We start from the raw sequence: 25,708 nt of genomic DNA, 5'->3' as shown, positions 1-25,708 counted from the left end.
TTTAATCTGGTAGATTGCGATGGGCATCCCCCTGCACAGAATTAAGGATATCCGAGTGCTTTATGGGGAAAGTCCGTGGGGTGACTCCGTCATCAACTTTGAAACTCCAGACTGCGTTCCTAATCCAAGAGGGCACGTTATTGCAGCCCGGATCACCAGCGAGAATCCAGACGAGGTAAAGTTTCGTCTCAGCCCACTGCTGTCTGTTTTACACTTCTGTTTTCCCTACTGATTGTGATCACTGGCTCATCCTCAGGGGTTCAAGCCCAGCTCTGGGACTGTGCAGGAACTGAACTTCCGCAGCAGTAAAAACGTCTGGGGTTATTTCAGTGTGGGGGCTGCTGGTGGCCTCCACGAATTTGCAGATTCCCAGTTTGGACACTGTTTTTCGTGGGGAGAGAACCGAGAGGAAGCCATCTCGTAAGCCTCTGTTTTTTTTATTTTTTATTGTTGACTGATCTTTATGTAGTACAGTCTTTCGGGTGCTTTATTGAATGTGTCATGACCAAATAATTTCATATCTATACTGATGTTGTAACAACCCCTAATGTAGTAAAACTAAGTGCAAATTGAAGAGTCCTGCCAACTGTGTTGAACCTTTACACGCTTGTTCTAGTTAATGCAATAATAAAACGTGTGCAATAAATCTATATAAGGTGAAATTTCTAAGAATATCTTCTGTAGACGACCCGATATTTGAAAAGCATTTCTGATGTCTTGCAGAAACATGGTGGTCGCGATGAAGGAGCTGTCCATCAGAGGAGACTTTAGGACTACGGTGGAATACCTCATCAAGCTTCTGGAGACCGAAAGCTTCAGAAACAATGACATCGACACTGGCTGGTTGGACCACCTCATTGCAGAGAAAGTGCAGGTCAGAGTCTTCATTCTGGAGCCGGATGTTTTTTTTTTTTTTTTTTTTGGTTGCCTTGTGTTTGAGAACGGTCCTCCTTCTGCAGGCAGAGAGACCAGACACCATGCTGGGCATTGTTTGTGGAGCTCTGCATGTTGCAGATGCCAGCTTCAGGAAGAGCATGTCGGACTTCCTGCATTCCCTAGAAAGGTCAGCAGATATTCTCCTGCCTCAACGAAGTTTCACTGTTTCACTTACTGTGGGTTTACATGAAGGGCTTTTATCTTCTCATTCTGTAGAGGCCAGGTGCTGGCGGCAGACAGCCTGCTCAACTCTGTCAACGTCGACCTGATATATGAAGGAGTCAAGTACTGTTTGAAGGTAGCTCCTCTACGTTTGCATTAATACCTTCTGATGATGTACATTAGCAGTTTTTTTTGTTACATTTTGTCTTGTTGCAGCCACAAACTTCTGTGTGTTTTGTTGAGATTTTATGTGATAGACCAATGCAGCTGCATTATTTGTGTCATAACTTGCATAATAACCTCTGTCACATTGAATGAACGTTGGCTGGACCATTCTAACACATGAATATGATTTAATTGTATCTTTGAGGGTGTGTGAAGGATTTTTTTTTCTACAATATGAACCTTTGCACTTTCCAAAGTTTTTTGCAGACTAACAAGATTGCTTTGTGCTTAGCTTCATCTCTCTTCCCATCAACTTCTGAGACGACATTACTCACTGGTGGCCTCTATTTACTAAATAAGTAACTACTGAAGGTATCTGATGGCACAAGATTTTATTTAAAGTATTAGAGTAAAGAAGGATGAATTTATTATTTTTTTTTCCCCACTTGATCCTCATGCGCCGCTTTGTGTGCATGTCGGTGTATTACACAAAATCCCATATAAAAAAACGTTGTTTGTGGTTTATTGAAAAAAAAAAGTTAAAGACCTATGTAAAATCTTTATGTTATAAACTGTCCTGTGTTCTGGCTTCAGGTGGCTCGCCAATCCCAAACAACTTACGTCATCATCATGAACGGCTCGGACATTGAGATAGACGTCCACAGGTTGAACGACGGGGGCCTCCTGCTGTGTTACAATGGCAACAGCCACACCACATACATGAAGGAGGAAGTAGACAGGCAAGACTTTCCCTCTGAGACCCACTGTACTCGTCTGTCTGCCTGACCTCATGTTTGCTCATTTCCCACGTTGTTTCATCGCTGTAGCTACCGCATCACTGTCGGCAACAAGACATGTGTGTTTGAGAAGGAGAGGGATCCCACCGTGCTGAGGTCTCCCTCTGCTGGTAAACTGCTGCAGTACACCGTGGAGGATGGAGATCATATTTTTGCAGGAGAACCTTACGCAGAGATTGAGGTTTGACTGATTCTGGGGGGAAAAAAGAAAAATGTTCTGTTTGTGTTACCGTCCGTTTACATTTTACTCCAGTTTTCAATGTGCTTTGTTCTCAGGTGATGAAGATGGTGATGAGTCTGACCGTGCCACAGTCTGGCTGTATACACTTTGTCAAGAGGCCAGGGGCGGTTCTGGAGCCCGGCTGTGTCACGGCGCGTATGGATCTGGACGACTCCAGCAGTATACACAGGGTACTTTAACTGTCACTTTATGAAACAAAGATTGTTTTTTTGTTTTTTTTTCTATTTTGTGATTTTAACGCTGATATTTAAGGCAGTGCTTTTTTTAAATTTTTTATTTTGGCCCCTGCTCCAGGTGGAGCTCAACACAGCTACTCTGCCGCCCCAGCAGCCGCTGCCTATGGTCGGGGAAAAGCTTCACCAGGTTTTCCACAACGTGCTCGAAAATCTGGTCAGAGTGATGGACGGGTACTGCCTCGAAGAGCCTTACTTCAGCACAAAAGTTTGTATTTACCACTCTGCTGTCAAATACACCTGAAAAATACAAACACGTGACATTTTCATGTCCCTTTGCACAGCTGAAAGAATGGGTCGCGACCCTGATGAAGACCCTGAGGGATCCGTCTCTTCCACTGCTGGAGCTTCAGGAGATCATGAACAGCGTGGCCAGCCGTATCCCTCCTGCTGTGGAGAAGGACATCCGGAAGGTCATGGCTCAGTATGCGAGCAACATCACCTCTGTCCTCTGCCAGTTCCCCAGTCAAAGGGTAAATTCATTCAGTGACCACATGCTGACTTTAAACTGCTTTTTTTATTGATAATTTTTACCTGTTTGATTTCAGATTGCTAACATTTTAGACAGCCATGCAGCCACGCTGCAGAGGAAGGCTGACCGGGAAGTTTTCTTCATGAACACTCAAAGTATTGTTCAGCTGGTGCAGAGGTGAGTTGTCTAGTTTTTTTTTTTTGTTTTTTGTTTTTTTTGCAAAAATATTGAAAGTACTATTAATTTAAAGATATGTTATTTAATTTCTAGCCTGGGCCTGTCTGCAGATATCTCATTATTTTTTACCAGTTTAGATCCTTTCTGCATAAGCTTATAGTCGGTTGTGTGATGACTCTAGGCATCTTAACCTTTTTTGAGGTACCGAACCCCCCAGTTTCATAGGCGCATTCACCTCCCCCCCACCCACCCCCGACACAGAAAATAATTTGCGGTATACTGATTTATTAATGTAATTATATTAGTTGTATTATCTCCTCCACACCACTAGAGGCAGTACCAACCCCGAAAAGATGTGACTAAGGAGCAGATTTAGACTATAGAATTTGGTAAAAACTGTGAGCTTTACTGAAGTAATTAAAGACACAAGTTCAAATCCATGCTGAGAGTGGATCTCCTTCCCGCAGCTCTGATTGGCTCAGCAATGTAACGTGATCCTCTGCAGCAAGTGATGGCAAAGCGGGCGTCATCACGACTTTACACAGTGTGTTTACCTCCGCTGCAGAGGCTCCGCCGAACCCCTGAGACCGACTCATCGAACCCCTGGGGTTCGATCGAACTCAGGTTAAGAACCACTGCTCCAGGGGCTTTGACCATTTTTATTTGATTATGTTTTTAGGGACGCACAGATAAAGCTACCCCATTTAAGTTGGGTTGATCTGTGACTGGCCAATACTTAAATGTGAATCTGATATTATTCACTGATCTTATCTGTATCTGCAAAGGTCTGATAATCTGCCACTGTCCCCTTCTGCTCTGCGTGTTTGAAATGGTACAAGACATACAGCATGACAGAAATGTTATATTTGCTCAGATATCGCAGTGGAACTCGTGGTTACATGAAATCTGTGGTTCTTGATCTGCTGAAGCGGTACCTGCAGGTCGAGATGCAGTTCCAGCAAGGTAACAGGACTCGCTTTACTAACCTCACGTTTTTCGCCCAAGTTGAGGTTTAGCTGAAACACTCACACCACGTTTCTCTCTTGCAGCTCACTATGATAAGTGTGTGATCAACTTGAGAGAGCAGCACAAACCCGACATGAGTCCTGTGCTCGACTACATCTTTTCTCACGCTCAGGTGTCCAAGAAAAACATCCTGGTGACGATGCTCATTGTAAGGCTCTCCTCCTCCGCCACAAATGGTCTAAAGTTGTTATTCTTTGTACATCAAGAGGTCTGATCAGAAGTACCGCTGTAATGTGGGTTTGGGACTTTGTGTAGGACCAGCTGTGTGGACGTGACGCCACCCTTGCAGACGAGCTCATGGCTATTCTAAATGAATTCACACAGCTGAGCAAGATGGAAAATTCAAAGGTCGCACTGAGAGCCAGACAGGTTAGTTCCCTGCTAAAAAAGGTATACTTTTTATCTTGTAGCACCATAACAAGACAGCTGAAGTAACATATCAACTCTTAGGTGTTGATTGCCTCCCACATGCCATCGTATGAACTGAGACACAACCAGGTGGAGTCCATCTTCCTGTCAGCTATTGATATGTACGGCCACCAGTTTTGCCCAGAAAACTTGAAGGTGACACCGACGTCCATCTCTTCATTGTGTATTTGGTTTGCTTTGCGATGATGTGTGAAGACATGCTGCTTTATGGAAATAATGTGTTTGAGACTGTAGCTTATGTGATGTGATTTCCAGCTTTCACTGATTTTTGTACATATCGGAGAAGATTGTGACATGAAATTCACAACTTAGGAATATATGGCTAAGCTCAAAGTTATTTATCTTAGAAAAAGCATCCTGGTCAAATTTAAATATTACCTTAAATCTTAATCTACCAGAGTTATGAGATTAACTGTGCACCACAGAGGGAGTGAACCATCAGATAAGGCTTCTGCATGTTGGTGTTCCCGCTAAATCCTGAATATGCGCAATTTGGGTTGTCTTGGCCTTTTTATCGCAGCCTGTGGAGTTTTCCCTGACTGGGAACGAGAATACAACCTGCTGAATGTGACAGGTAGCGAATCATAAAGCGTGGTGACGTAAGAACAGAGGGGAATCCCAAACAGCTGACATATCGCGCAACTGAGAGTCCAGTGGATATCGGAGATGATATGTGGAAATGTTTATTATTTTATGTAAAGGTCGTTATTATATGTTTATGTTTATTCAGTTAAAAATGTTAACTATGACAAAACATAGTCACCTCCAAATCATAGTGCAGCAAATAGAGCGGCTGCTCCCGCTGTCTTTTATCCACCGCCTTTTCTTTTTATTATGTCTTTTATCTCTTAAAATGACTCCACAAACTATCACTATTGCTTCTACATCGTCATCCGTGTTTGGTTATTCTAAATTCCCGTATGCGATGTTGGGGGTTTTACTGGATTATCCTCTGGAATCGGGATGTTCGTGTGGTGTGTTCCTCCTGCCTTGGACACACGAACCGATCGAACCTGTTGGACTTTTATCAGCTCTGTGGTCACAGAGGTTTGGAGAATCAGCCGACAATTCTTAAGTCTTGCCGTCTAAACCAGACTTAAGACTCACAAGCTCTACTCATCTCCTCTCGACCACTGCCCAAATGCTCTCTGATTCTGGTCGCTATGGTAACGTTTACATATCCCTTCAAAATAAGATACAGATGCGCCACAAAAATGAACATTTTACTTTCGTGAAAATTTTAACTCACGATAAAGACTAACGGAGCCTGAGCTTGTTTCTCTGCAACGAGACGGTCCCATCAGGGAGTGATGGGAGACAATAACACCCGAAGTGTTACTTATATCCACAGCCTGCTGGGTCTCTAGTGGCGAAGCAGTTTGAAGCTTCATTGCCTCATCAGCAGCCGGTCGCTGCATGTTACACAGAGCGGCTTAATGTGGGACTCGCCTACCGGTCCGGGATAAATCCATCCTCCTGNCTCTNCTCTGGGCCTTTTCCCCTTTGCAAAGAAACTTTCCAAAGACATCTGATCCGTTTCTTACTCATTTTGCTGCTTGTGGGATCAGTATTGGCGCGCAAGTAACCGAGAGAATCCGGTTAAAGGATTTTCAAAATAAAAGATCCTCCAGACTCAAATAATACATAAAACGGAAATATTTAATTATTTCTTGCGTGGCCCGGTACCAATTGGTCTACGGACCGGTACCGGTCGTGGGGTTGGGGACCACTGAGTTAGGGCACTCACATAGTCTGTGTAAGACATTAAACCTTCAGCCCAAAATTGTCAAAAACAGTGATTTTCTCGGCTCTGATGCATTAAAACACTTTACATCTTTCAGCCCAATACCCAGGTACTATTCAAAACTGAAGTGCCCCATGAGCAACTTTCATAAAATGTGTTTTATTTTATTGACACTGAGACCCACCAAACCTGGCAAGCTAAGCAGTGCAACCCAAAGGTTTAGCTTTGTGTGGAGACATGCTTCATACCTGTGACAGTCTCTTTGCTGCAACTTAAACATCAACTAAAGAGGGTGTTTTCTATTTGGCCGCAGAAACTTATTCTCTCCGAAACCTCAATTTTTGATGTCTTGCCCAACTTCTTCTATCACGCAAATCAAGTTGTGTGCATGGCTGCTTTGGAGGTAAGTACTGATAGATTTTTCTTCTTTTTGACTCCTTTTTAGTTCTGTATTTTTAACTGGTACTTGTGTTTTCTACGCTCCCAGGTGTATGTTCGCAGAGCATACATCGCCTATGAGCTGAATAGCATCCAGCATCACCAGCTGCTGGACGGAACGTGTGCCGTGGACTTCCAGTTCATGTTGCCGTCATCGCATCCAAACAGGTGATGGGGTTCCCTTTGATGACGCAACCTGCCCACCCTCTTTCTTCCACATGTGAATCGAGATCGAACGTTAGCACAGCGTTAGAGGATGTAAAGCTGTTTCTCTGTTGAGACCTTTTCCTGATGTTGACTAGGTGTAGACTGAAGTGCTGAACTGTTGGTTCGTACTCGGTAGTGAAGGCGGAGAGCAGTCTGTATGCTGTGGTCGCGGCTGCTTATGGCTAACTTGGAATGCAAACGGTTTTCTTCCCACTCAGTAATAATATTAATGTGCACAGTTTTGTAGAGAATGCTTAAATCTACTCATTCTGCACGAAGGTACCTTCAGGTTCCCCTTGATCACTCTCTGCTAATATTGACATCTCAATCATCTTATTTCAGAGGGAGCAGCCCTACTCTGAACAGGTAGAGTAAAGCTCCTCCCCACCAACCAGAGCACTCCATCGTCTCTATAAATGTTTCACAGCAATGCATGTTGGATGTCGCTTTTTCCCTGCCGTCCACTTAAGGTTCTTCTAACAAGCCCTTTCTTATTCACATTACAAGCCAAGCTTCTCTAGTCGTCCTGTCATTGCTTCTCTCTTTTTTTGTGTGTGTGTAAAGCATTTCTGAGCAAAAGCCCAACTTTTATTTGTCTTATGTTTCTCGTAAAGAAACAAAACGAGCCAAAAAGAAACCTTCAAGCCTGAGATTTCAGTGATTGCTGCTAAATGTTGAGCTTGCAACCTCCAGAATTGGATTTTAACCACAAAATCTCAATCAGATCTCAAGATTTCATGGCAATCTGTTCTGGGTAGCGGTTCTTAATTTCCTTTAATTCAGCACGTGAATTGACGGCTTTTGAATTTTGGACTTGAACAGGAATCAAGGACTTATGACTTTGGTATGAAAAATGGGAGATTTTAATTTTAATTGGTTAAACATTTACATGAGGAAGTGAAATGTTTGTGACTTATGGGGGATTTAGTTTAAAAAAATGTTGTGATTTATTTTTTATTTTTTATTTTATACATATATATGTACTTTTTAACTTCATATCAGATCAAAGATCTTCTCATTGTTCTTTTCATATGTTAATAATTGCATATGCCATATCTTTTCCAAGCTAGAGATTTTACTTTGTCACTGATGCAGGAAAGCAGCAGACCAGCTCATGTCCAACCACTTTCATGACTCAGGAGATCCAGTCCAATGGAAGTCAGTTCCAGGCTAAAAGATTAAAGGGAATTCTGCCAAACATATTGTAAAATAGCCTTGATTTACCATGAAATAGCACTGGTTTACCAGTCAAAAAAATGAAAATAACATTTTTTTTTTAAATCCAATAAAATGTGATTTTGCCAATTACTCACTCTGGGTTGAATACGGATGTTTGTCACAGGAAATTTTGATAAGTTTAGTTGTTGTGAACAATGTTGCTAGCCATAGCAAAAGCTATAAATGGGATTTTAGACCCACGCTGGACTTGTATAAGGACTAAGACTTCAGACTTGTATAACCTGGACTCTGCAGGTTTCATTCATGTAAAGTTTGTTGTACTTTGTTCAACAAAAGACAACATCTCTACCTGCTTTATTGCTCTCTGTGTGAATTTCTGCACATTTCCTCGAAGCACTTCCTCTCCCTGAGATCATTTAGTAGCTCTGTTTCTGGTTTAGGCTTCCTGTGGCAGCAGGCGGATTGGGCCAGTTTAAGGTTCAGCGGCAGAGCAGTGAGCTGCTGATGGACGGAGCCTTGTCTCCACCTTGCCAAAGAATGGGAGCTATGGTAGCTTTCCAGTGCTTTGACGACTTCAAAAGGTCACCGCTCTCTAAATGATTCATCCTGTTCAGCACTTACAGTGAAGAACACGTATATATACATATATATACAGTGTATATATATATATATATATAAGTAACTGGGATGTTACTTTTGCTGATCCTTTCAGGAATTTTGATGAAGTTCTGTCAAGTTTCGCTGAACAGCTCGTGGAGGGAGCTTCGTTCTTAGAGTCCTGCTCTAGTTTCTACGAGGAGGAGAACATGAAGGTGGGTTTGTCGCTCTGTAAGCGTTTGCCATGAAGCAAAAACGTGACCTGCTTCTGCAGCCGCCAGTTTCTCCTCTGTTCTCCACAGAACAACAGGGAGAACCCCATCCACATCATTAACGTGTCGATAAAAACAGCAGACACGGAGGACGACGACGCCTTGGTGAAGGCCTTCACTGCCTTCGCTCAGTCAAAGGTCAGAGGTCGTGTCTGAAATAAGACTATCGTTTTCATTTCAGCTTTTAGTAAGCCAAATTTTTCTTCACATATATTTACAGAAAGCCATTCTTTTTGAGTATGGGATCAGGAGAATGACCTTTTTGATTACTCAGAAGGTAAATGTTTCTGAAGCATCTTTTCTTTTCTCTTTCTTTAATACATTTTAAACATTCATTTGTTTTTACAATATTTAAACTGTGATCGCTTCAAAACACACTTTTATTGTTTAACTGTATTGTATTGTTAGTTTTTCTTTAAAAGCCAAATATAACTCAGAATTACTAAAACAACTAACATTTATCTTAAATAAATCTTCTTACTTCTCCTGTTTTGCTTCATTTAATAATGAGGTTGTCCTGGTTACGATGGGAGGCAAATATATAAACCTGAAAAACACAAGAGTAAGGATTAAATAAACAAGACAAGACAAAAATGACATGTATCTCACAACTTAATGATAACCACGTTTTGCCAAAGCTGCTGAATAAACGTTGTGGAGATTATTCCACATGTTTTAGCAAATGTCAGAAAATTTTCAGTTGTAGTTAATTTTGTAAACTAATTCCACATATCGAACCAGTATTTGAGCAGGTTTAATATTATACTAATGTAACAAGGTAAGAACAAGGACTTATTTTAACAACTGCAGTCGACGAGCATCTTAATACATATTTTAACTTTTTAACATTTTTATCTAATTGTTTCTTGTTTTCTGTTCGATTCAGAGAGAATTTCCAAAGTTCTTCACATTCAGGGCTCGAGATGAGGTGAGTTTACTTTACCTTAACCACTGTATTAAAAGACAAACAAAAAGAAAAACAGCGCCTTGGCCATCTAAACAGATGTTGATTCTCCCGTCTCCGTTTTGCCGCTTCTTTTCAGTTCCAAGAGGACCGAATTTACAGAAACCTGGAGCCAGCTCTGGCGTTTCAGCTGGAGCTCAACCGAATGAGGAACTTTGACTTGACAGCAGTTCCCTGTGCCAACAAGAAGATGCACCTGTACCTGGGAGCGGCTCGGGTCCAAGAGGGCGCGGAAGTGACGGACTACCGCTTCTTCATCCGGGCAATTATGCGCCACTCAGATCTCATTACAAAAGTAAGAAGAAACTCAGCCAAGAGCCTGCTGGCTTGGTTGACTTTGTGTTTTTGTTAAAAGCGGGGAAAAAAAAAAAAAAAAAATATATATATATATATAAATTGTATAATATATAGTTGCATCTGATGTGCTTTCTTTGTCATCAGGAAGCTTCATTTGAGTACCTTCAAAATGAAGGGGAGCGGCTCCTGCTGGAGGCCATGGATGAGTTGGAGGTCGCCTTCAATTACACCAGCGTTCGCACAGACTGCAATCACATCTTCCTTAACTTTGTCCCTACTGTCATCATGGACCCATCTAAAGTCAGTTTGCAGTCATTTCTTCTACTTACTGTGAATTACTGAAGCTTGCAGAAAGAGCGTTGTCTCATTTTATTTAGCTTTCTGGTTTATCAGTAAAATTCACTACAGTTTAAGGTTATGACTTGGAAAAATGTGTAAAGTTTCAAGGAATGTGCTTGACTTTGCAAGGTGCATCATCCACCTCCTTACCTTTGCAGTTTCTTATTGTATTTAATTCAATGTTTATTGCTTCATTTGACACATTCTTTGCTTTTTACTTTTTTTTTATCCTTGTCCTGATCTTTTGTCCATCAGATCGAGGAGTCGGTTCGCTCCATGGTGATGCGCTACGGCAGTCGTCTTTGGAAACTGCGGGTCTTGCAGGCCGAGCTGAAGATCAACATCCGCCTGACACCGACTGGAAACGCCATTCCTATCCGCCTCTTTCTCACTAATGAATCGGGCTATTACTTGGACATCAGTCTGTATAAAGAAGTCACAGACCCAAGCTCTCGACAGGTGAAGACTGAGCATTGATTAGAGATCTTGTCATCTGCGCTTTGTGGTTTAAATTCATCCCTTCGACTTTGCTCGTGCAGATCATGTTTCAGTCTTATGGAGACAAGCAGGGTCCGCTGCACGGCATGCTGATCAACACTCCTTATGTGACCAAAGACCTGCTGCAAGCCAAGCGCTTCCAGGCTCAAACCCTGGGCACCACATATGTATACGATGTCCCTGAGATGTTCAGACAGGTGCTGCTTACTCACTGACCTCCACTTATTTCTGCTGTGATGACCTGCACAGTTTCACTTTCCGTAAATTGTTATTTCAGGCATTGTTCAAGCTTTGGGTTCCTGGAGACAAATGTCCTAAAGACGTGCTGATCTGCACGGAGCTCGTTCTGGACGCGGAAGGTCGACTCGTTCAGATGAACCGGCAGCCTGCGGATAACGACGTAGGACGTTTTTAAAGAACATCCAAATCTACTTCCGCCCTCTTCCCGGCGACTAAACGCTGATATTCATTCTTGCGTTTCTCCTCAGGTGGGAATGGTGGCCTTTAAGATGAAGATGAAGACCCCAGAGTACCCAGAGGGCAGAGACATTATCGTGATCTGTAACGACATCACTCACATGATCGGCTCGTTTGGTCCTCAGGAGGACGAGCTGTTCCTCAAGGCGTCAGAGCTGGCTCGGGCCGAGGGAATCCCCCGCATTTACATCGCAGCCAACAGCGGAGCGCGCATTGGACTCGCAGAAGAGGTCAAACATATGTTCCAGGTGGCCTGGATTGACCCTGCGGACCCCTACAAGGTCGCTGCCCAAACTGATTTCTGTGTTTAAATATTTTAATTTGTGACAGAAAATGAGATATTATGTTTTGTTAACATTTCTGTAAGGTCTTTCTTATACTTTCTTCTGCAGGGCTTCAAATATCTTTACCTGTCGCCCCAGGACTACACCCGGATCAGCTCCACCAACTCCGTCCACTGTCAGCATGTAGAGGAAGGAGGAGAGTCCAGGTGCAAAACTTGCTTCGCCTTCTGATTAAAGCACCTTTTTGAATATCTGACTGAAGCTGGAGAGCGATATATTTCGAACCGTATTTTTGGTTTCTTAAGTAATCAGGGTTCTGGAAAAGTATGGGAAATTTTTAAACGTATTATGAACTCTAATATTAAAGCTCCAGCAGAATCGGGACAAAGTGAGACTTTTAATCATCTCTGGATGATGACATGCAATCACCACAAACAGCATTTTTAAAATTATCACCAAAAACTGTCTTCTTATCGTTGGAAGGTGGAAAAAAAGAGAAAAAACAAACATATCAGTGTTGCAAAATATCCAGATTGGTGTAAATGTAATAAATGTGCCGAAACAAGAGTGCCTGTAGCTGCTATAATAATGTATATTTTGATGTCATATTTTATTAGTCCTAGTATTATGATTCCAATGTTGTATTGATCAGTTTATTATCTCATTTTTTATTGATAACAAGGAAAGTAGTTCTTGTGTTTCACCCAGTTTCCCAGTTTAATCATTAATCAATTTAAAATCACATTATTTGAAGACCATGATGTTCAAGAAAACAAGAAAAAGACGTCACGAGTACAAGCAGCTTCAAGAGTCAAAACATACTTCAATATTTGTACAGCTGTAGATATTATGACATTTATATCATAATTATACTTTCAATGGTATAAGTTTTGTTATTCAGTCCAATCTGGAGCTGAATAACAAAACTCATGACTCACAAACCCCAAACTTTGTGAGTCATGAGTCCAACAGAGTGAACCACTGACAGTAAAGCCCAAATAGTGTAAGAAAATACACAAACTGCCCTTACACAGATGTTGTTAGAAAGGTTTAATATTTGAGAAAATTTAAATTTGTAGTCTGGAAAGGTCTATAAATTTAAAACTCAAAATGTTTAACCCTGCTTCTCATTGTGGAGTCGGTGTGATGCGCAGGCATGTAATTAATATAAAAATGAGTAGAACTGAATTAAGTTTTAAACCATTTTGTCTTTTTTTTAATATGGGATAACTACAGTGCCTTGTTAATTTGCCCTTCCCCTTACAGATACATTATCACCGACATCATTGGGAAAGACGAAGGTCTTGGCGTTGAGAACCTGCGCGGTTCGGGCACCATCGCGGGGGAATCTTCTCAGGCCTACGAAGAGATCGTCACCATCAGCATGGTGAGCAGGACGTGCACCTGATTCCCCTCAGAAGAGAGAAAGTGCCAAGTCCTTCCGATTTCCCCCCCCTGACCTGCATACAGGTGACGTGTCGAGCGATAGGAATCGGAGCCTATCTGGTCCGTTTGGGGCAGCGAGTGATCCAGGTGGAGAACTCCCACATCATCCTGACCGGAGCTGGTGCTCTTAACAAGGTTTGCTTTTCTGATTCCTCCTGGGGTTTTTTATCAGCTTAAAAGAAAAATGTTGTTTTTAGAGGGTTTGTGGGCAAATACCTCGATTTGTGTAGATGTCATGATTTTTTTTTTTGTTTTCGCAGCATGAATTGTTTTTTTATTATTGTGTAAGGGGGCCAAAGTGAGCTGGTTGGTGATGAGAAATAGAAATATTTAGAGCTCAGTTCTGCTATAAACTCTCTCTCTGTGTTGCACAATAATAAACTCTAAATACAGATCCATAAACTAATCTTAATTTTAAATATAAGAAACTGAACATAAATACAAAAGAACACTTTAAATAAATGATCAGTAAGCTAACATGATCAATATTAGTTGGCATGATAAAAATAATAATGGTGATGTAAATAACATATTCAGATAATTTAATCGGCCAGTGAGTCTAGTGCAGATTGTTCAGGATATGAAGCACTTTTAACCATCATTCTAATAAATAGTTTTATTCTCTTCCATCAGTCATCAGCCTCTGTTTATTTTTCCCATCCAGGTTCTGGGTAGAGAGGTCTACACCTCCAACAACCAGCTGGGGGGGATTCAGATCACGCACAACAACGGTGTCACACACACGACCGTCCCTGATGACTTCGAGGGCGTCTTCACCATCCTGAAGTGGCTTTCTTACATGCCAAAGGTTCTGCTGAATACTTGGATCTGAACACGGCTGTGGCGGTCAGGTCATTCACTGACGTTTCTTTACGTCCTCACAGAACAACCACTCCCCCGTCCCTGTTAGAGCAACCACAGACCCAGTAGACAGAGAGATAGAGTTTGTTCCCACTAAGGCCCCTTACGACCCCCGCTGGATGCTGGCCGGCAGGCCTCACCCCAGTGAGTTACGCCCTCCAAAACAGCGTTTATGCCTAATGCTGACAACCAGACCAATAATTTCTTTTTTTTGTGTGTGTGTGTAAATTTTTAGTGTCAAGAGGCGTGTGGCAGAGCGGATTCTTTGACCACGACTCTTTCATGGAGATCATGGGGTCCTGGGCTCAAACTGTCGTCGTAGGAAGAGCGAGGTAAACTGATCTGACATCGTCTTTGTGTGTATTAACTAAATTCATCTGTAATGTGAACATGTTTTCTGCGTTCATGCAGGTTGGGAGGAATCCCCCTTGGTGTGATCGCTGTTGAAACGCGCACGGTTGAGCTCACCATCCCTGCAGATCCTGCAAACCTGGATTCAGAATCTAAAGTAAGTCAATACCTCTAAAAATGTTCTTTTTTTTGAGGAGCTAAATAATAAAACTTAAAACTCTGATTGTTTTTGTGATCTCGTCAGGTTCTGCAGCAGGCTGGCCAAGTTTGGTTTCCAGATTCTGCTTTCAAAACGGCTCAGGCGATTTGTGACTTTAACCGTGAACGTCTGCCTCTCATGGTGTTTGCCAACTGGAGAGGCTTCTCCGGGGGGATGAAAGGTGCAAATTCTCTCAGTTCTGCATTTTTTTCTGGTTGAAACACTTTAGACTGAACTAAAGCTGCGTGTGTTTCAGTTTGGATGTGTGGGTCATGAATGCCCTTTGAGAAACTGGGATTTTACTTGTGCGTTATTTAATTTTCTCTGTCGCTTTCTCTTTGTCGATACACGTTTTAACTACATAATTATCTTAGTCTAGTTTTCAGAGAGAATAATAATCATTCCTGGAATGATGATCAACCTAAAGATAAATGGAAAGACAGAATTTACAACTGTGTAACAAATATTACAGATATTATTTATGTGCGCTGTGTGGAGAATTAGGCCGAGGACTCGTCCATGGGGAACGCCTTTGTAAACTGACAGAAACAAATCAAAGTAACTCCTGTAATAAAACTCTGTTGTCTATCAGAAAGTTCGTTTCTGAAACACCGACGGTTACATTTATCCAAACCTAAATATGTATTATAAATAAAGAAGGATCAAATGTGCTTAGGTCACTTGAGGTTAACTTTTTTTCATCCTACACATTTTCACTCTTCAGTCTGTAAGTTAATCAAAAGTAAGATTGCAAACACTACAAATTTATGCTGTAGATCTGGAGTAACTTTGTTCATGTTTTTTGTTATAGATATGTATGACCAGGTGCTGAAGTTTGGAGCCTACATTGTGGACGCTCTGCACACTTTTCACCAGCCGGTGTTGGTGTACATCCCACCCCATGCAGAGTTGAGAGGAGGATCCTGGGTGGTAATAGATCCCACCATCAACCTGCTGTGTATGGAGCTCTATGCTGATAGGGAGAGCAGGTATGTTTTCTAAACGGTTCTCGACAGAGATCTGTGATTCTAAGCGTGTGTTCTTCATATTTGTGGTTACGTTTCTTTGATTCAGAGGTGGCGTGCTGGAGCCTGAGGGCACAGTGGAGATTAAATTCAGGAGAAAGGACCTACTGAAAACAATGAGGAGACTCGATTCAGTCTACGCCAGTCTGGTTGAGAAGCTCTGTAAAGCTTTTTTTTTTTTCTGTTTCTAATTCCAAAAACGTTCTCAAGTTCGCATTTTACGTTAGAAGTACAAAGACGTTCGAGGTGTAAGACCTTCTTTTGTTATTCCAGCTTCTCCAGAACTGTCTGACAAGGAGATCAAGGAACTGGAGAAGAAGCTCAAAGCAAGGGAGGAATTCCTGCTGCCCATCTACCACCAGGTGGCAGTGCAGTTTGTCGATCTGCACGACACTCCGGGCAGAATGCAGGAGAAAGGGGTGATCACTGTGAGTTATGATATGACTGAAAAGTATAAAAGACGTACATTTCAAGGCGAGTAAGCTTTTTGAAACTTATTTGACCGTTTCTACTTTTAACAGGATATTTTAGACTGGAAACAGGCGCGGACCTTCTTCTACTGGCGTCTGCGGCGGCTCCTGCTGGAGCAGGTGGTCAAGTGTGAGATCATGGAGGCCAACAAGGACCTCAGTGACGGACACATGCAGTCGATGCTGCGGAGATGGTTCGTTGAAACGGAGGGAACAGTCAAGGTGCGTGAGTGCGTTCAGAGCTTCAGCACTTTGGCAGCTCGAACAGAAAAAAACGTAATCTATGGAAAAAAAAAAAACATTGTTCACATTCTGAATCTTTTTGTACAGCATTTTTTTTTTTAATTGAGATAATTTACTTGCTCTACTTTAATTAAATTGACAAATTTCTAAATGGTTGTAGTGTTGAAATACATTTAGGCATGTGGTAATAAAATGTAACTGCCTGTTGAAGCTGAACTGAAGTCATGTGGTGTGTGTCTGCTTCCTCAGGCTTACCTTTGGGATAACAACCAGGCAGTGGTGGAGTGGCTTGAGAAGCACTTGTCCACAGAGGACGGCACCCGCTCAGTCATTCGAGAAAATATCAAGTACTTGAAAAGAGAAAATGCTTTAAAGCACATCCGTGGGTACGTATGACCCCTTTTCTTGTGACCACGCCTTCCTGTTTCCTTTAGTTCTTGTGCTCTTTTTATTTGGAAACATGTCATTTTTAAAAAACGTTTACCACTGTAATACATTTAGAGTTTGGAGGCATTTCAGTCCTGTTCCAGAGCGTAACCTCTGGGGGAAGATTGTGTGGTTATGAGTGCAACATGGCAGGTCACACCCGACACTGCATCTCCTGTTCATCTTTCATCTGCTGTCAATGCAGCGAATGTGGAAGTCTCCATCCAGGACATACACTCACCTCTTGTTACAGTTGTATTTTTGCATTGTCATCAAAATACCCTTATCGCCGTGACAGAGTGGTCGATTATTTATTTATTCTTTTTCTGGAAATCACCAAAATTCTTCCCTCTCTCCCACACACCTGAAAACACTCCAGGAGTAGCTACTCCAAAGAATCGACCTTTGAATTCACGTAGTAAAGGTTCGGAGCGATTTAGTTCTGGAGGATAAAGAGTCAGGTTATCATAGAGGACACCATATTTAGCTTTCTTTATTTTCAACTGTAGATATGAGTGTGTTTGCCTTGCATCACATTTAGTTTTAATACAGTTATTTCCCTTTGTTTGTATAAGCAAAACTCATAACAGAAGTTCTAAAATAACCACAGTGTATTTTAATGTAGACTTCACTGAATCCTTCATTCTGTTGTCTTTCCTTTCACTGCTCTCATTGTGTTTTTGTGTGCAGCTTGGTGCAGGCCAACCCTGACATAGCGATGGACTGCATCATCCACATGAGCCAGAACATTTCTCCCTCCCAGAGGGCCTCGTTGTCGCATCTGCTTGCGACGATGGACACCACCAGCACCAGTCCCAGTTAAGCTCTTGGACTTTATCAGGTCGTGCCGTTAAAGACAAAAAAACCAACAAAAAAACATGTTTTTTTTTGTAATAAGTTGTACTGTTGAAAGTTGTCAACGCTTTCGTGTCGAAAGGTTCAGGACGTAAAGCTAATCGAACATTGTTGGGGATTTCAGCACTGAAGTACTTGTATTGCTTTTGCACCAAAAAAAAAAAAAAAAAAAGACAAACGCACAAGAACAGTGTTAGAAAGTCTGTGCTGCTGAGCCACCTTTTAATGTTCGCCACGATCCACAAGTGTGTTGGTGCCTTTTTATGTTTAAACGAATAGTTCAGACGTTTTACCGTTTCAGTCCAGGAAGCCTTCTTCTCCATTCGACAGCCTGACACTGTAATGCACACCTCACTTTGCTGTATTTAGCACATTATGACTTGAAGTCAATGTCGTTTTGCCTTTTTGGATTGCCTGAAGTATACTGGGGCTTTATAAAAAAAACAAATAACTTTAGTTTTGGCCTCAAGTTATTGTTTCTAGTTAAACCTATAATATAACATGAGAGTTTGTCTTTAAATGTTTATAGATGCCATATAAGGTCACATGCCACTCTTTGGACTGTTTTAATAAAACTTTTGGAAAAAGTTTGTCAGGAATATATTTCAAAATAAATCAGTTCTTTTCTCTTGTTTGGATGAAATATAAATGTATAGAAATTATAAAAATGTAAATATTGATTATTGTTTTCAGAACATTGTATATCGTACCGTTTCTATTGATTCCGGTTCTCGTATCATTTGGAGTGGTTAACTCAGTTGAATTTGACAAAATAAAAAAGGCTTCACAACAACATAAGTGTGCGTTTTCTCTGGCCGACTGATTTCATCACAGCGGCGACGTTGCCACACCGTCCGGCCGTAGACTAGACATAGAGTTGAGCAAATTATATCACGTCAAGGGATTTTATGCCACCTGTAAAACATCCTCAGGATGAATAGAAACTCTTTCATGGTTGGTGCAAATTTCCTATGACAGATGGTTCTTCTAAGTACCAGATTTATTGGACAAGTACAAAATGCTGAAGGAGCTAAATAACGAGCATCTGTCGAGACCAGCATTTTAACATTGGTTTGTGTTTTTGTTCTCTGTTTTAGATATCTGCTCAGGTGTATTTCAGTAAAGTAGTTGAACCACTTTTTTCCTTCACTAATTTCATTCAAAAAGTGCAACGTATATTATGTTGAGTATTTGCATTTTGATGATTCGTGTTCAGCTATTTAAAAATTGAAATTCTGAAAGGAAATGGACTAATTGCATGAAATGGCATGTGGGGCGTCCTGTGCTGCACACAGTTATGAGGAAGAATGCTGACTTTGCAGTAATTCATCCAAAAGGAGCCAAAACCAAGTATTGAGTGCACATACTGTAGAGTAGAGGGACATAGATTTTAACAGACAGACATTTCTGTCTGATTTAAATTGTTGTGTAGGACTACTTTATGATAATTTCATGAGGAACTGAACTTTTAATTGAAATTCCGATAATCAAAATGAGCAGAAATAAATGTTTAAAATGTCACTGTATGTAAAAAAAAAAAAAAAAAGTTAGTTTAGTTGTTTAAACTGAATAACAGAAACAAAAAAAAACATTTCAATAATACCCGAATTCATTAAGATGCACCATTATGTGTCAAAATTGTGTCATTGTGACATTCGGGACGCTCCTGAACGTTCGTTTTGTTTTTGGTGTGGCAGTAAACATTAATGTTTACATTAAGCAGTAAACATTAATGTTTACATTAAGCAGTAAACATTAATGTTTACATTAAGCAGTAAACATTAATGTTTACATTAAGCAGTAAACATAAATTGCCAGATTAGATCCTCAACTGCATAAGCTTGACTTCCTGTTACTCTAATCAAAAATCAGCCCTCACATTACTTTTCGAAGTTTTTGAGCTCTTCCTGCTTGTTGCATTTTACCTGGGGATGTTTTTCAGTCCAATATCACGAATGTGTTTAAGTACAAATTTGCTTATTTTTGTCCATTTTTTTTTATTGTGATCAAGTCAAACAGCAAAGCAGACATCTTTCCTCCAGCCTTGTTAATAGTGACGTGTGGAGGAGCGGTGACTAAAAGCCGGCTTTTTGTTTCGGAATGATGTGGCTAACACCAAACGATTAAATATGTACAGCAAAAGACCGATAGGCTTCATCTTCTCCAGCTGTCTTTTATAAATATAAATAAAACATCACAGCAATAAAGTCTAGCACAATACAACAGACAAGCGTTTTTGATCTACATCACAGACAGGAGAACGATAGAGGAACAGGTAAAAGCTCATTTACTTGCGGCTCTCCACTCAGTCTTTATTCATTATTTGCTTGGCAAAACTAAAGATTTTAGGTCTGACATATTTCATCTTCAGGTCACCGTTTATATGTGGTTTTAGTTCCTAAAAAGCTGTTCTCTTGTTGGATAAAATGTTTCTCTCCAGGTTCCCAGAACGTTCATTTCTTCAAAAAGAAATCAAACTTCTTCAGTTGGCGTCCGAAAGAAAGGCGGGGAATAAAAACAAAACAAAAAAAAATACCAAACCAGACGAAATCATTTAAAATCATTTAGGTTTGGCTTCTTTAAAGCAGGGCGATGGGTTTGCTGGCGGGTTGGTTGGCCATGTACTGGGAGGTCAGGGGATCCTGCGAGGTGTAGGAGGCGTATAGCCCCGTTACTTGGACGTCTGACAGCGGCACGCTGCCTCCGCTGGAGGCCGGAGGGAGGCTCACCGAGCCCAAGTCACAGTCTGATAGTCGCAGAGGGGAGTTACTGAAGGTGCCCAAGGCGTCCAGGTTAAAGCTGTCGTCTTTCATTTCTTCCCACAGGTTACCTGAAGAACAGGGACGTGTCAGTGGAGTTAATCAACAACCCTTATTTGTTTGCTGATAAATTAAAACAAACTTTATTGGTAGATGACTGGAACACAATGTTTGGCGAAGTTAGACAAATTACTACAATGTTAAATTTAAACAAGTCTGAAAATTGTTTTTTAAAAAATGAAGAAGAAATAAATGTTAAACTGACATAGTCTCTGTTTAGTCCATGATAAGTGGACATCCTTTGTAAGGATGTCTTGATTTTGGCAATATAAACAATCTCAGTTTTAAAAGGTATTTTAATATTTTAACCAGGCAGCACTTGTGCGAATACATGAATGTGTAAAACAAAACCGTTTTCAAACTGTCAAAGGCCAAAAGTGTCACTATCTCCACAAATAATCTCTTAAATAAATTTCTAATGACTGTATGATTGTAATAATCAACATTGAATGTATTGCCCATCATTGTACCTATGATTATTTTAATGTTTGCTTTAAATATTTCAAGGAACGATTCGTTTAATAACAGTATCTGTTAATGCAATGATTCTGAAAATCCCATATAATTCATTTTACATTCACCAAATACAAATTTCAATCATTTCTTTCATATAAATATTTAAATTATGTTTTTAATTACTTTAAATCTCAAAATGATATTTATTGTATTTCCAGTTTTGATTAAATAATCAGAAATAAATCAGCTTAATGATACTTTAAAGCGATGATCTGTGTTACGATATCAAGCCAGAAGTGGTTTTTTGTTGGGAAACGGTGCCGCTTTTCCCGGCAGCAGGTCTGTTTACCTTGAAAAGCAAAGTCCATGATGCTCGGGTCCAGTGCGTCCACCTCTGTGTTCGTGTCGCTCTGCACGCTGTAAAAATCATCAGGAGGCTTGCTGGGCTGCTGGGTGAGCGGACTGTGGGAGAGGTCAGGGACCGTGTGCAGGGGGGGGGTCTGGGCCGGGGCCGGGGACATGGGGCCCAGGCGAGCCTGAGCATGGAGCTGAGCTTGAAGCTGGTGGTGCTGGTGCATGGGCAAACACGGCAGAGACAGGGTGACTATGGGCTGAGGCTGCATCTGGGCCGGCACCGGCAGCGGGAGACCGGTCGTACAGCCGGCCAGCCGGGTCATTCCGGGCTCTGGAGGCTTCCGTCTGCAGTTTTCTGGGCGGTCGGTGATCAGCTTGTCCAGTTCGTCTGTAGGAAAGCAGAGTCGACTGTCAGACTAAGTCAAAAGCGTCATATTTGAACTTCAAAATTTCCCCAAATACTTTTCTGACCTGGGTTAGCCATGCTGCGGCGAATAGCTGGGAGATCCTTACGTTTCCACTTCTGCATCTCTTCCTCCATCTTGTCAATTTTGGCAGGGTTCAGTGCCCACAGGCAGCCCTTGCGGGAAGAGCTGCCCGTTTTGTTCTCCACCTTCTCAAAGCATTTATTCAAGGACAGGTTGTGTCGGACTGAATTCTTCCATCCGTCAGGTGCAGTCTGTTAAAAGCCAACACGTCGCACAGTCAGCCACACTCATCACCTGAGCATCACAGTTCCTTATTTTCACTCTGTGTTCATCTGAAAATCAAACCTTGAAATATGGAAAGTGTTCCTTCATAAAGCTATAGATCTCACTGACTGGAAGGCTCCCGGTTTTACTGTTCTTTAAAGCCATGGCGATCAGACAGCTGGAAGAAAATAACACGAGTTGAATTTTGTTCAAAGCAGATCAGACGAATGAAAAGGCTATTTTTGTGTGTTTCCACCTGTAGGAGTAAATTGGCTTGGGGAAAGACTTGGGCTGAAGCTCCTGTTCTTGTGGGGCCAGACGAGGTTGGGTGAACAGACTTTGGTTGTTGAAAGAAACATTGCTATAAAGTCCACCAGCTGAGCACTAAAACAGAGGAAAGAATTGAGAAGCTGTCATTTTGTCACGTGACGGGGGAATAGTTATTGAAAACATTAATATTTGTCTCTGTGGATATCGTTCTAATTGGGCTGGAGCTTGGTAGCAACTTAAGTATTCCATACATTTAAAAAATCAAAACAATTTAGTTCCTAAAAGCATGTAAACAGAGGGACAGAATAGATATCATTTTACACATAAAGAAGCACATAACACTTTTTTTATGCAAAAAAGCATAAAAAGTCAAGAACCAGCTGAAGTCGTCTGGTGTTCAGAAAGCAGTCTCGCTTCTTATCAACGCCCGTCGGTATCAGCTGGTTTAGTCTCAACTGATGGCCTCTAAAAAGGCATCATTGTTGTTAAACACTGACTGCACTGGTTAGTGGCATATTAATGAATATTACAGTGTATTGGTACCATAACCCTGAAGCTGCAGGAAAATTATTTAAGTTCAACCAAGTGCTCCTTGTAAGATTTCTGACAGACTCCAAAGCGTAAGTGATGAGTTTATATTTTTGACTTGGCGTTGTTTCTTTGTTTTGTTTTTTTATATAACGAGCAATGCACTCAATCCCAATGGCTTCAACTCTTGTTCACTGCACAAGACTCCACGGCTGAAGAAAAAGTTATGTTTGAAGATTGTGGCTAAACTTAAGGAGAAAAAAAACTATGAAATACTTGGACAATATAGTCAGATCAGAGATTTAAACATACAATAAACAACCTAACGACTGCAGTGCATATAAGAGAAACCCATAACTTTTAAGATTTGTGTGACAGGGTGAGTGGAAAATCCCACCCAAGCACTGAATATGACCCGCTTTTACATACAGAAGATGTGGAGAAGGTGTCACAACGCGTGACAATTTCTTATCACACATTGGATGGAGGATTGGATACTCTGCTTTTATGTGTCACTTCTCTTATGAAACATAGCTTCATTTGTAGATTTCATCTTATTATTTGTATTTGATGATTGCTTTGGTTGTTATGAGCATCCATAAAATTTCAATGGGCCTCATTACTCAGTACAGTTACAAACACTGTGATGCTGTGTGATGCTTATTTTGCTAACATCATTATACGTCGTTAAACTTGTGCATGCATAGAGTGTCACCTGTTGGCCGGTTTGGGTTAGAGAGTACACCTGTTGGGATGCAGGCTGGTACACTGAGGTAGGACACTGATACCCTGGGGAAGGCAGTCCATTCATGGAGAAAGGGGACATCTGTGAATCAAATGCAGGCGCATTTTTAATCCAACTATGCACCATAATTAATAACACGTCTCTCGTCAGGCTGTCATTACTCACACTTCCGCTGTGGGTGTTGATAATACTTATTCCCAGGGGGCTGTGCTGCATGGTACTCTGAAGGTGCAGCATGGAGCTCTGACTCACTGGTATCGTCATGCTGTTCAGTTGAGCTGCACAGAGCCAGAACACAAACATTTACAAAACTGTCTCCAAAGAGTGTGTCTGTGCATCCAGCTGCTGGTTCTCTGTGTAGTTAGACGCTGCCACATGGCTGTTTGCAAACTTCTGAAACGGTCGCACAGATAAAACAAAGTCTTCCAAGAACCAACGCACTTATAGACATTTTTAAAAAAATATGGTTTAAGAGAAATTTGGCTCTGTTGATTTTGAGTTTTCAATCATTAAAACATAATAATAGACAGAATAAGTGAACAAAAATGAACAAAAAAAAAGCTCCTGTGAAACGCAAAACTCTGACCTTAAAGTCCATTGTTGCTGCTTTATTGTCGGGTATTTGTATCTCATCAAATCTATTTTACACACTTAATCGAGCTTGAAAGAACACCAAGTTCTGACTTGTCCAAGGAACCAATAAATACAAAATAGCAAGAGGTTAAAAAGCAACTTTTGTTTAAACAGATAAAAATCTTAAAAGCACTCTTGATCCTTTCTCTTTGAATACTTCAAAGTTTATTTTTGGACATTGTTTTCCTTTTTCCTTTTACCATTTTATATTCACCATTTTCAGAGAAACGTTTCTTTTTATTAGTAGTAAATCTAACAAAATTATGTTATTGCATACAATTGTAACATTGTAATTGAAAATTCTATGTAATTTATGAGTCTTACTTAATGAGATGACTGGCAAGAAATACTGGACACAATATTATATTTTTTTTTAGATGTATTGGTATTTAGTTTAGCGTAAAAACCTGATTTACTTGCAGGATATGAGCTATTTCTTGAAAGCAACTTGTACATGTCAATCAGTCACAAAGACAATTGTGTTTTCAGTGGTATAGTTAAATATTTAACCAAAATACAAGAATAACACTGTTTAACTCCTGAACTAGTATTGTAATATTGAAAATATGCTTCTCACATTTTGGAATGGATCTGTAAGGTCCAGTGCCAGGTCTATGATGGATTTTTTTTTTCTTAATTTTTTAAAAAAATATTACCTTTTAGACCCTGTTCTCTAGGTTCAGATAGTTTGATTTTCAGTGTCACTTCTTTGGTCCTCAGTTGTTATTGTTTCACATGCTTTACTGATGACCTGTCCAATATGCTTAATCTTCAGGTGAAGAACGACTTGGCAGAAAGAGCGTAAGAGGCAGGCATTGTCCAAGAAAGAAGAAAACTAAAAGAATACTTTGGAAGCTGGCTTTTGATCAAAAATACAGCAATTTAAACTATTAAAAGAAAGTTAAAGTCCATAGAAGGAAACTATGCAAAAGTATTAATTTTAATGTAAATCTATTCAAAAATAATTAACTTTTATGGTGCAGAGTAATGCCTTGCAGCAAGAAGGTTCTGGGTTCGATTCCTGGCCCCGGTCTTTCTGCATGGAGTTTGCATGTTCTCCCTGTTCATGCATGGGTTTTCTCCGGATACTCCGGTTTCCTCCCACAGTCCAAAAACATGACTGTCAGGTTAAGTGGCCTCTCCAAAATTCCCCCTAGGTGTGAGTGTGTGTGCATGGTTGTGTGTCTCTGTGTTGCCCTGCGACAGACTGGCGACCTGTCCAGGATGACCCCCGCCTCCCGCTGGGGACGTTAGCTGGAGATAGGCACCAGCACCCCTCCTGACCCCACTAAGGGACAAGGGTGTAAAGAGGATGGATGGATGGATGGATGGATGGATGGATGGATGGATGGATGGATGGATGGATGGATGGATGGATGGATGGATGGATGGATGGATGGA

The 25,708-nt window shown here is 41.0% G+C and overlaps 2 protein-coding genes across 5 annotated transcripts in view; one reads left to right on the top strand and one right to left on the bottom strand.

Annotated features, from left to right (window-relative positions):
• Positions 1-18,603, top strand: part of acacb (acetyl-CoA carboxylase beta) — a 28,529-nt gene extending 9,926 nt beyond the window's left edge. For 3 of the 4 annotated variants that reach the window (XM_015027606.1, XM_015027609.1, XM_015027608.1), the window contains 43 exons: positions 14-175; positions 257-420; positions 724-874; positions 960-1,063; positions 1,153-1,234; positions 1,858-2,003; positions 2,091-2,241; positions 2,337-2,471; positions 2,596-2,742; positions 2,819-3,007; positions 3,083-3,183; positions 4,058-4,146; positions 4,233-4,357; positions 4,465-4,578; positions 4,660-4,773; positions 6,696-6,785; positions 6,870-6,988; positions 7,370-7,393; positions 8,647-8,787; positions 8,919-9,018; positions 9,106-9,213; positions 9,296-9,352; positions 9,962-10,003; positions 10,119-10,334; positions 10,481-10,636; positions 10,931-11,134; positions 11,215-11,370; positions 11,451-11,573; positions 11,662-11,931; positions 12,043-12,140; positions 13,201-13,321; positions 13,405-13,515; positions 14,045-14,188; positions 14,265-14,385; positions 14,477-14,573; positions 14,653-14,749; positions 14,837-14,972; positions 15,603-15,780; positions 15,866-15,978; positions 16,090-16,244; positions 16,338-16,508; positions 16,779-16,915; positions 17,646-18,603. In XM_015027606.1, the coding sequence (XP_014883092.1) occupies positions 14-175; positions 257-420; positions 724-874; positions 960-1,063; positions 1,153-1,234; positions 1,858-2,003; positions 2,091-2,241; positions 2,337-2,471; positions 2,596-2,742; positions 2,819-3,007; positions 3,083-3,183; positions 4,058-4,146; positions 4,233-4,357; positions 4,465-4,578; positions 4,660-4,773; positions 6,696-6,785; positions 6,870-6,988; positions 7,370-7,393; positions 8,647-8,787; positions 8,919-9,018; positions 9,106-9,213; positions 9,296-9,352; positions 9,962-10,003; positions 10,119-10,334; positions 10,481-10,636; positions 10,931-11,134; positions 11,215-11,370; positions 11,451-11,573; positions 11,662-11,931; positions 12,043-12,140; positions 13,201-13,321; positions 13,405-13,515; positions 14,045-14,188; positions 14,265-14,385; positions 14,477-14,573; positions 14,653-14,749; positions 14,837-14,972; positions 15,603-15,780; positions 15,866-15,978; positions 16,090-16,244; positions 16,338-16,508; positions 16,779-16,915; positions 17,646-17,778 (5,592 nt within the window). In that variant the 3' untranslated portion in view covers positions 17,779-18,603. The remainder of the gene's footprint in view (positions 1-13; positions 176-256; positions 421-723; positions 875-959; positions 1,064-1,152; positions 1,235-1,857; positions 2,004-2,090; positions 2,242-2,336; positions 2,472-2,595; positions 2,743-2,818; positions 3,008-3,082; positions 3,184-4,057; positions 4,147-4,232; positions 4,358-4,464; positions 4,579-4,659; positions 4,774-6,695; positions 6,786-6,869; positions 6,989-7,369; positions 7,394-8,646; positions 8,788-8,918; positions 9,019-9,105; positions 9,214-9,295; positions 9,353-9,961; positions 10,004-10,118; positions 10,335-10,480; positions 10,637-10,930; positions 11,135-11,214; positions 11,371-11,450; positions 11,574-11,661; positions 11,932-12,042; positions 12,141-13,200; positions 13,322-13,404; positions 13,516-14,044; positions 14,189-14,264; positions 14,386-14,476; positions 14,574-14,652; positions 14,750-14,836; positions 14,973-15,602; positions 15,781-15,865; positions 15,979-16,089; positions 16,245-16,337; positions 16,509-16,778; positions 16,916-17,645) is intronic. The other variant, XM_015027607.1, reaches the window with a different exon arrangement.
• A 1,360-nt stretch (positions 18,604-19,963) lies between these two features.
• Positions 19,964-25,708, bottom strand: part of foxn4 (forkhead box N4) — a 13,286-nt gene continuing 7,541 nt past the window's right edge. Inside the window, exons 4-10 of the mRNA XM_015027605.1 lie at positions 23,840-23,952; positions 23,645-23,755; positions 22,388-22,515; positions 22,213-22,309; positions 21,911-22,118; positions 21,435-21,827; positions 19,964-20,640 (exon numbers count right to left, since the gene is read on the bottom strand). Of these exons, the coding sequence (XP_014883091.1) occupies positions 20,390-20,640; positions 21,435-21,827; positions 21,911-22,118; positions 22,213-22,309; positions 22,388-22,515; positions 23,645-23,755; positions 23,840-23,952 (1,301 nt within the window). The 3' untranslated portion in view covers positions 19,964-20,389. The remainder of the gene's footprint in view (positions 20,641-21,434; positions 21,828-21,910; positions 22,119-22,212; positions 22,310-22,387; positions 22,516-23,644; positions 23,756-23,839; positions 23,953-25,708) is intronic.

This window comes from Poecilia latipinna, unplaced genomic scaffold (genome assembly GCF_001443285.1).
Source record: "Poecilia latipinna isolate Pla-1442-1.1 unplaced genomic scaffold, P_latipinna-1.0 Scaffold104, whole genome shotgun sequence".
Classification (NCBI taxonomy): domain Eukaryota; kingdom Metazoa; phylum Chordata; class Actinopteri; order Cyprinodontiformes; family Poeciliidae; genus Poecilia; species Poecilia latipinna.
Note: the sequence above shows the minus strand (reverse complement) of the source record. Positions and strands in the feature narration are given on the sequence as shown.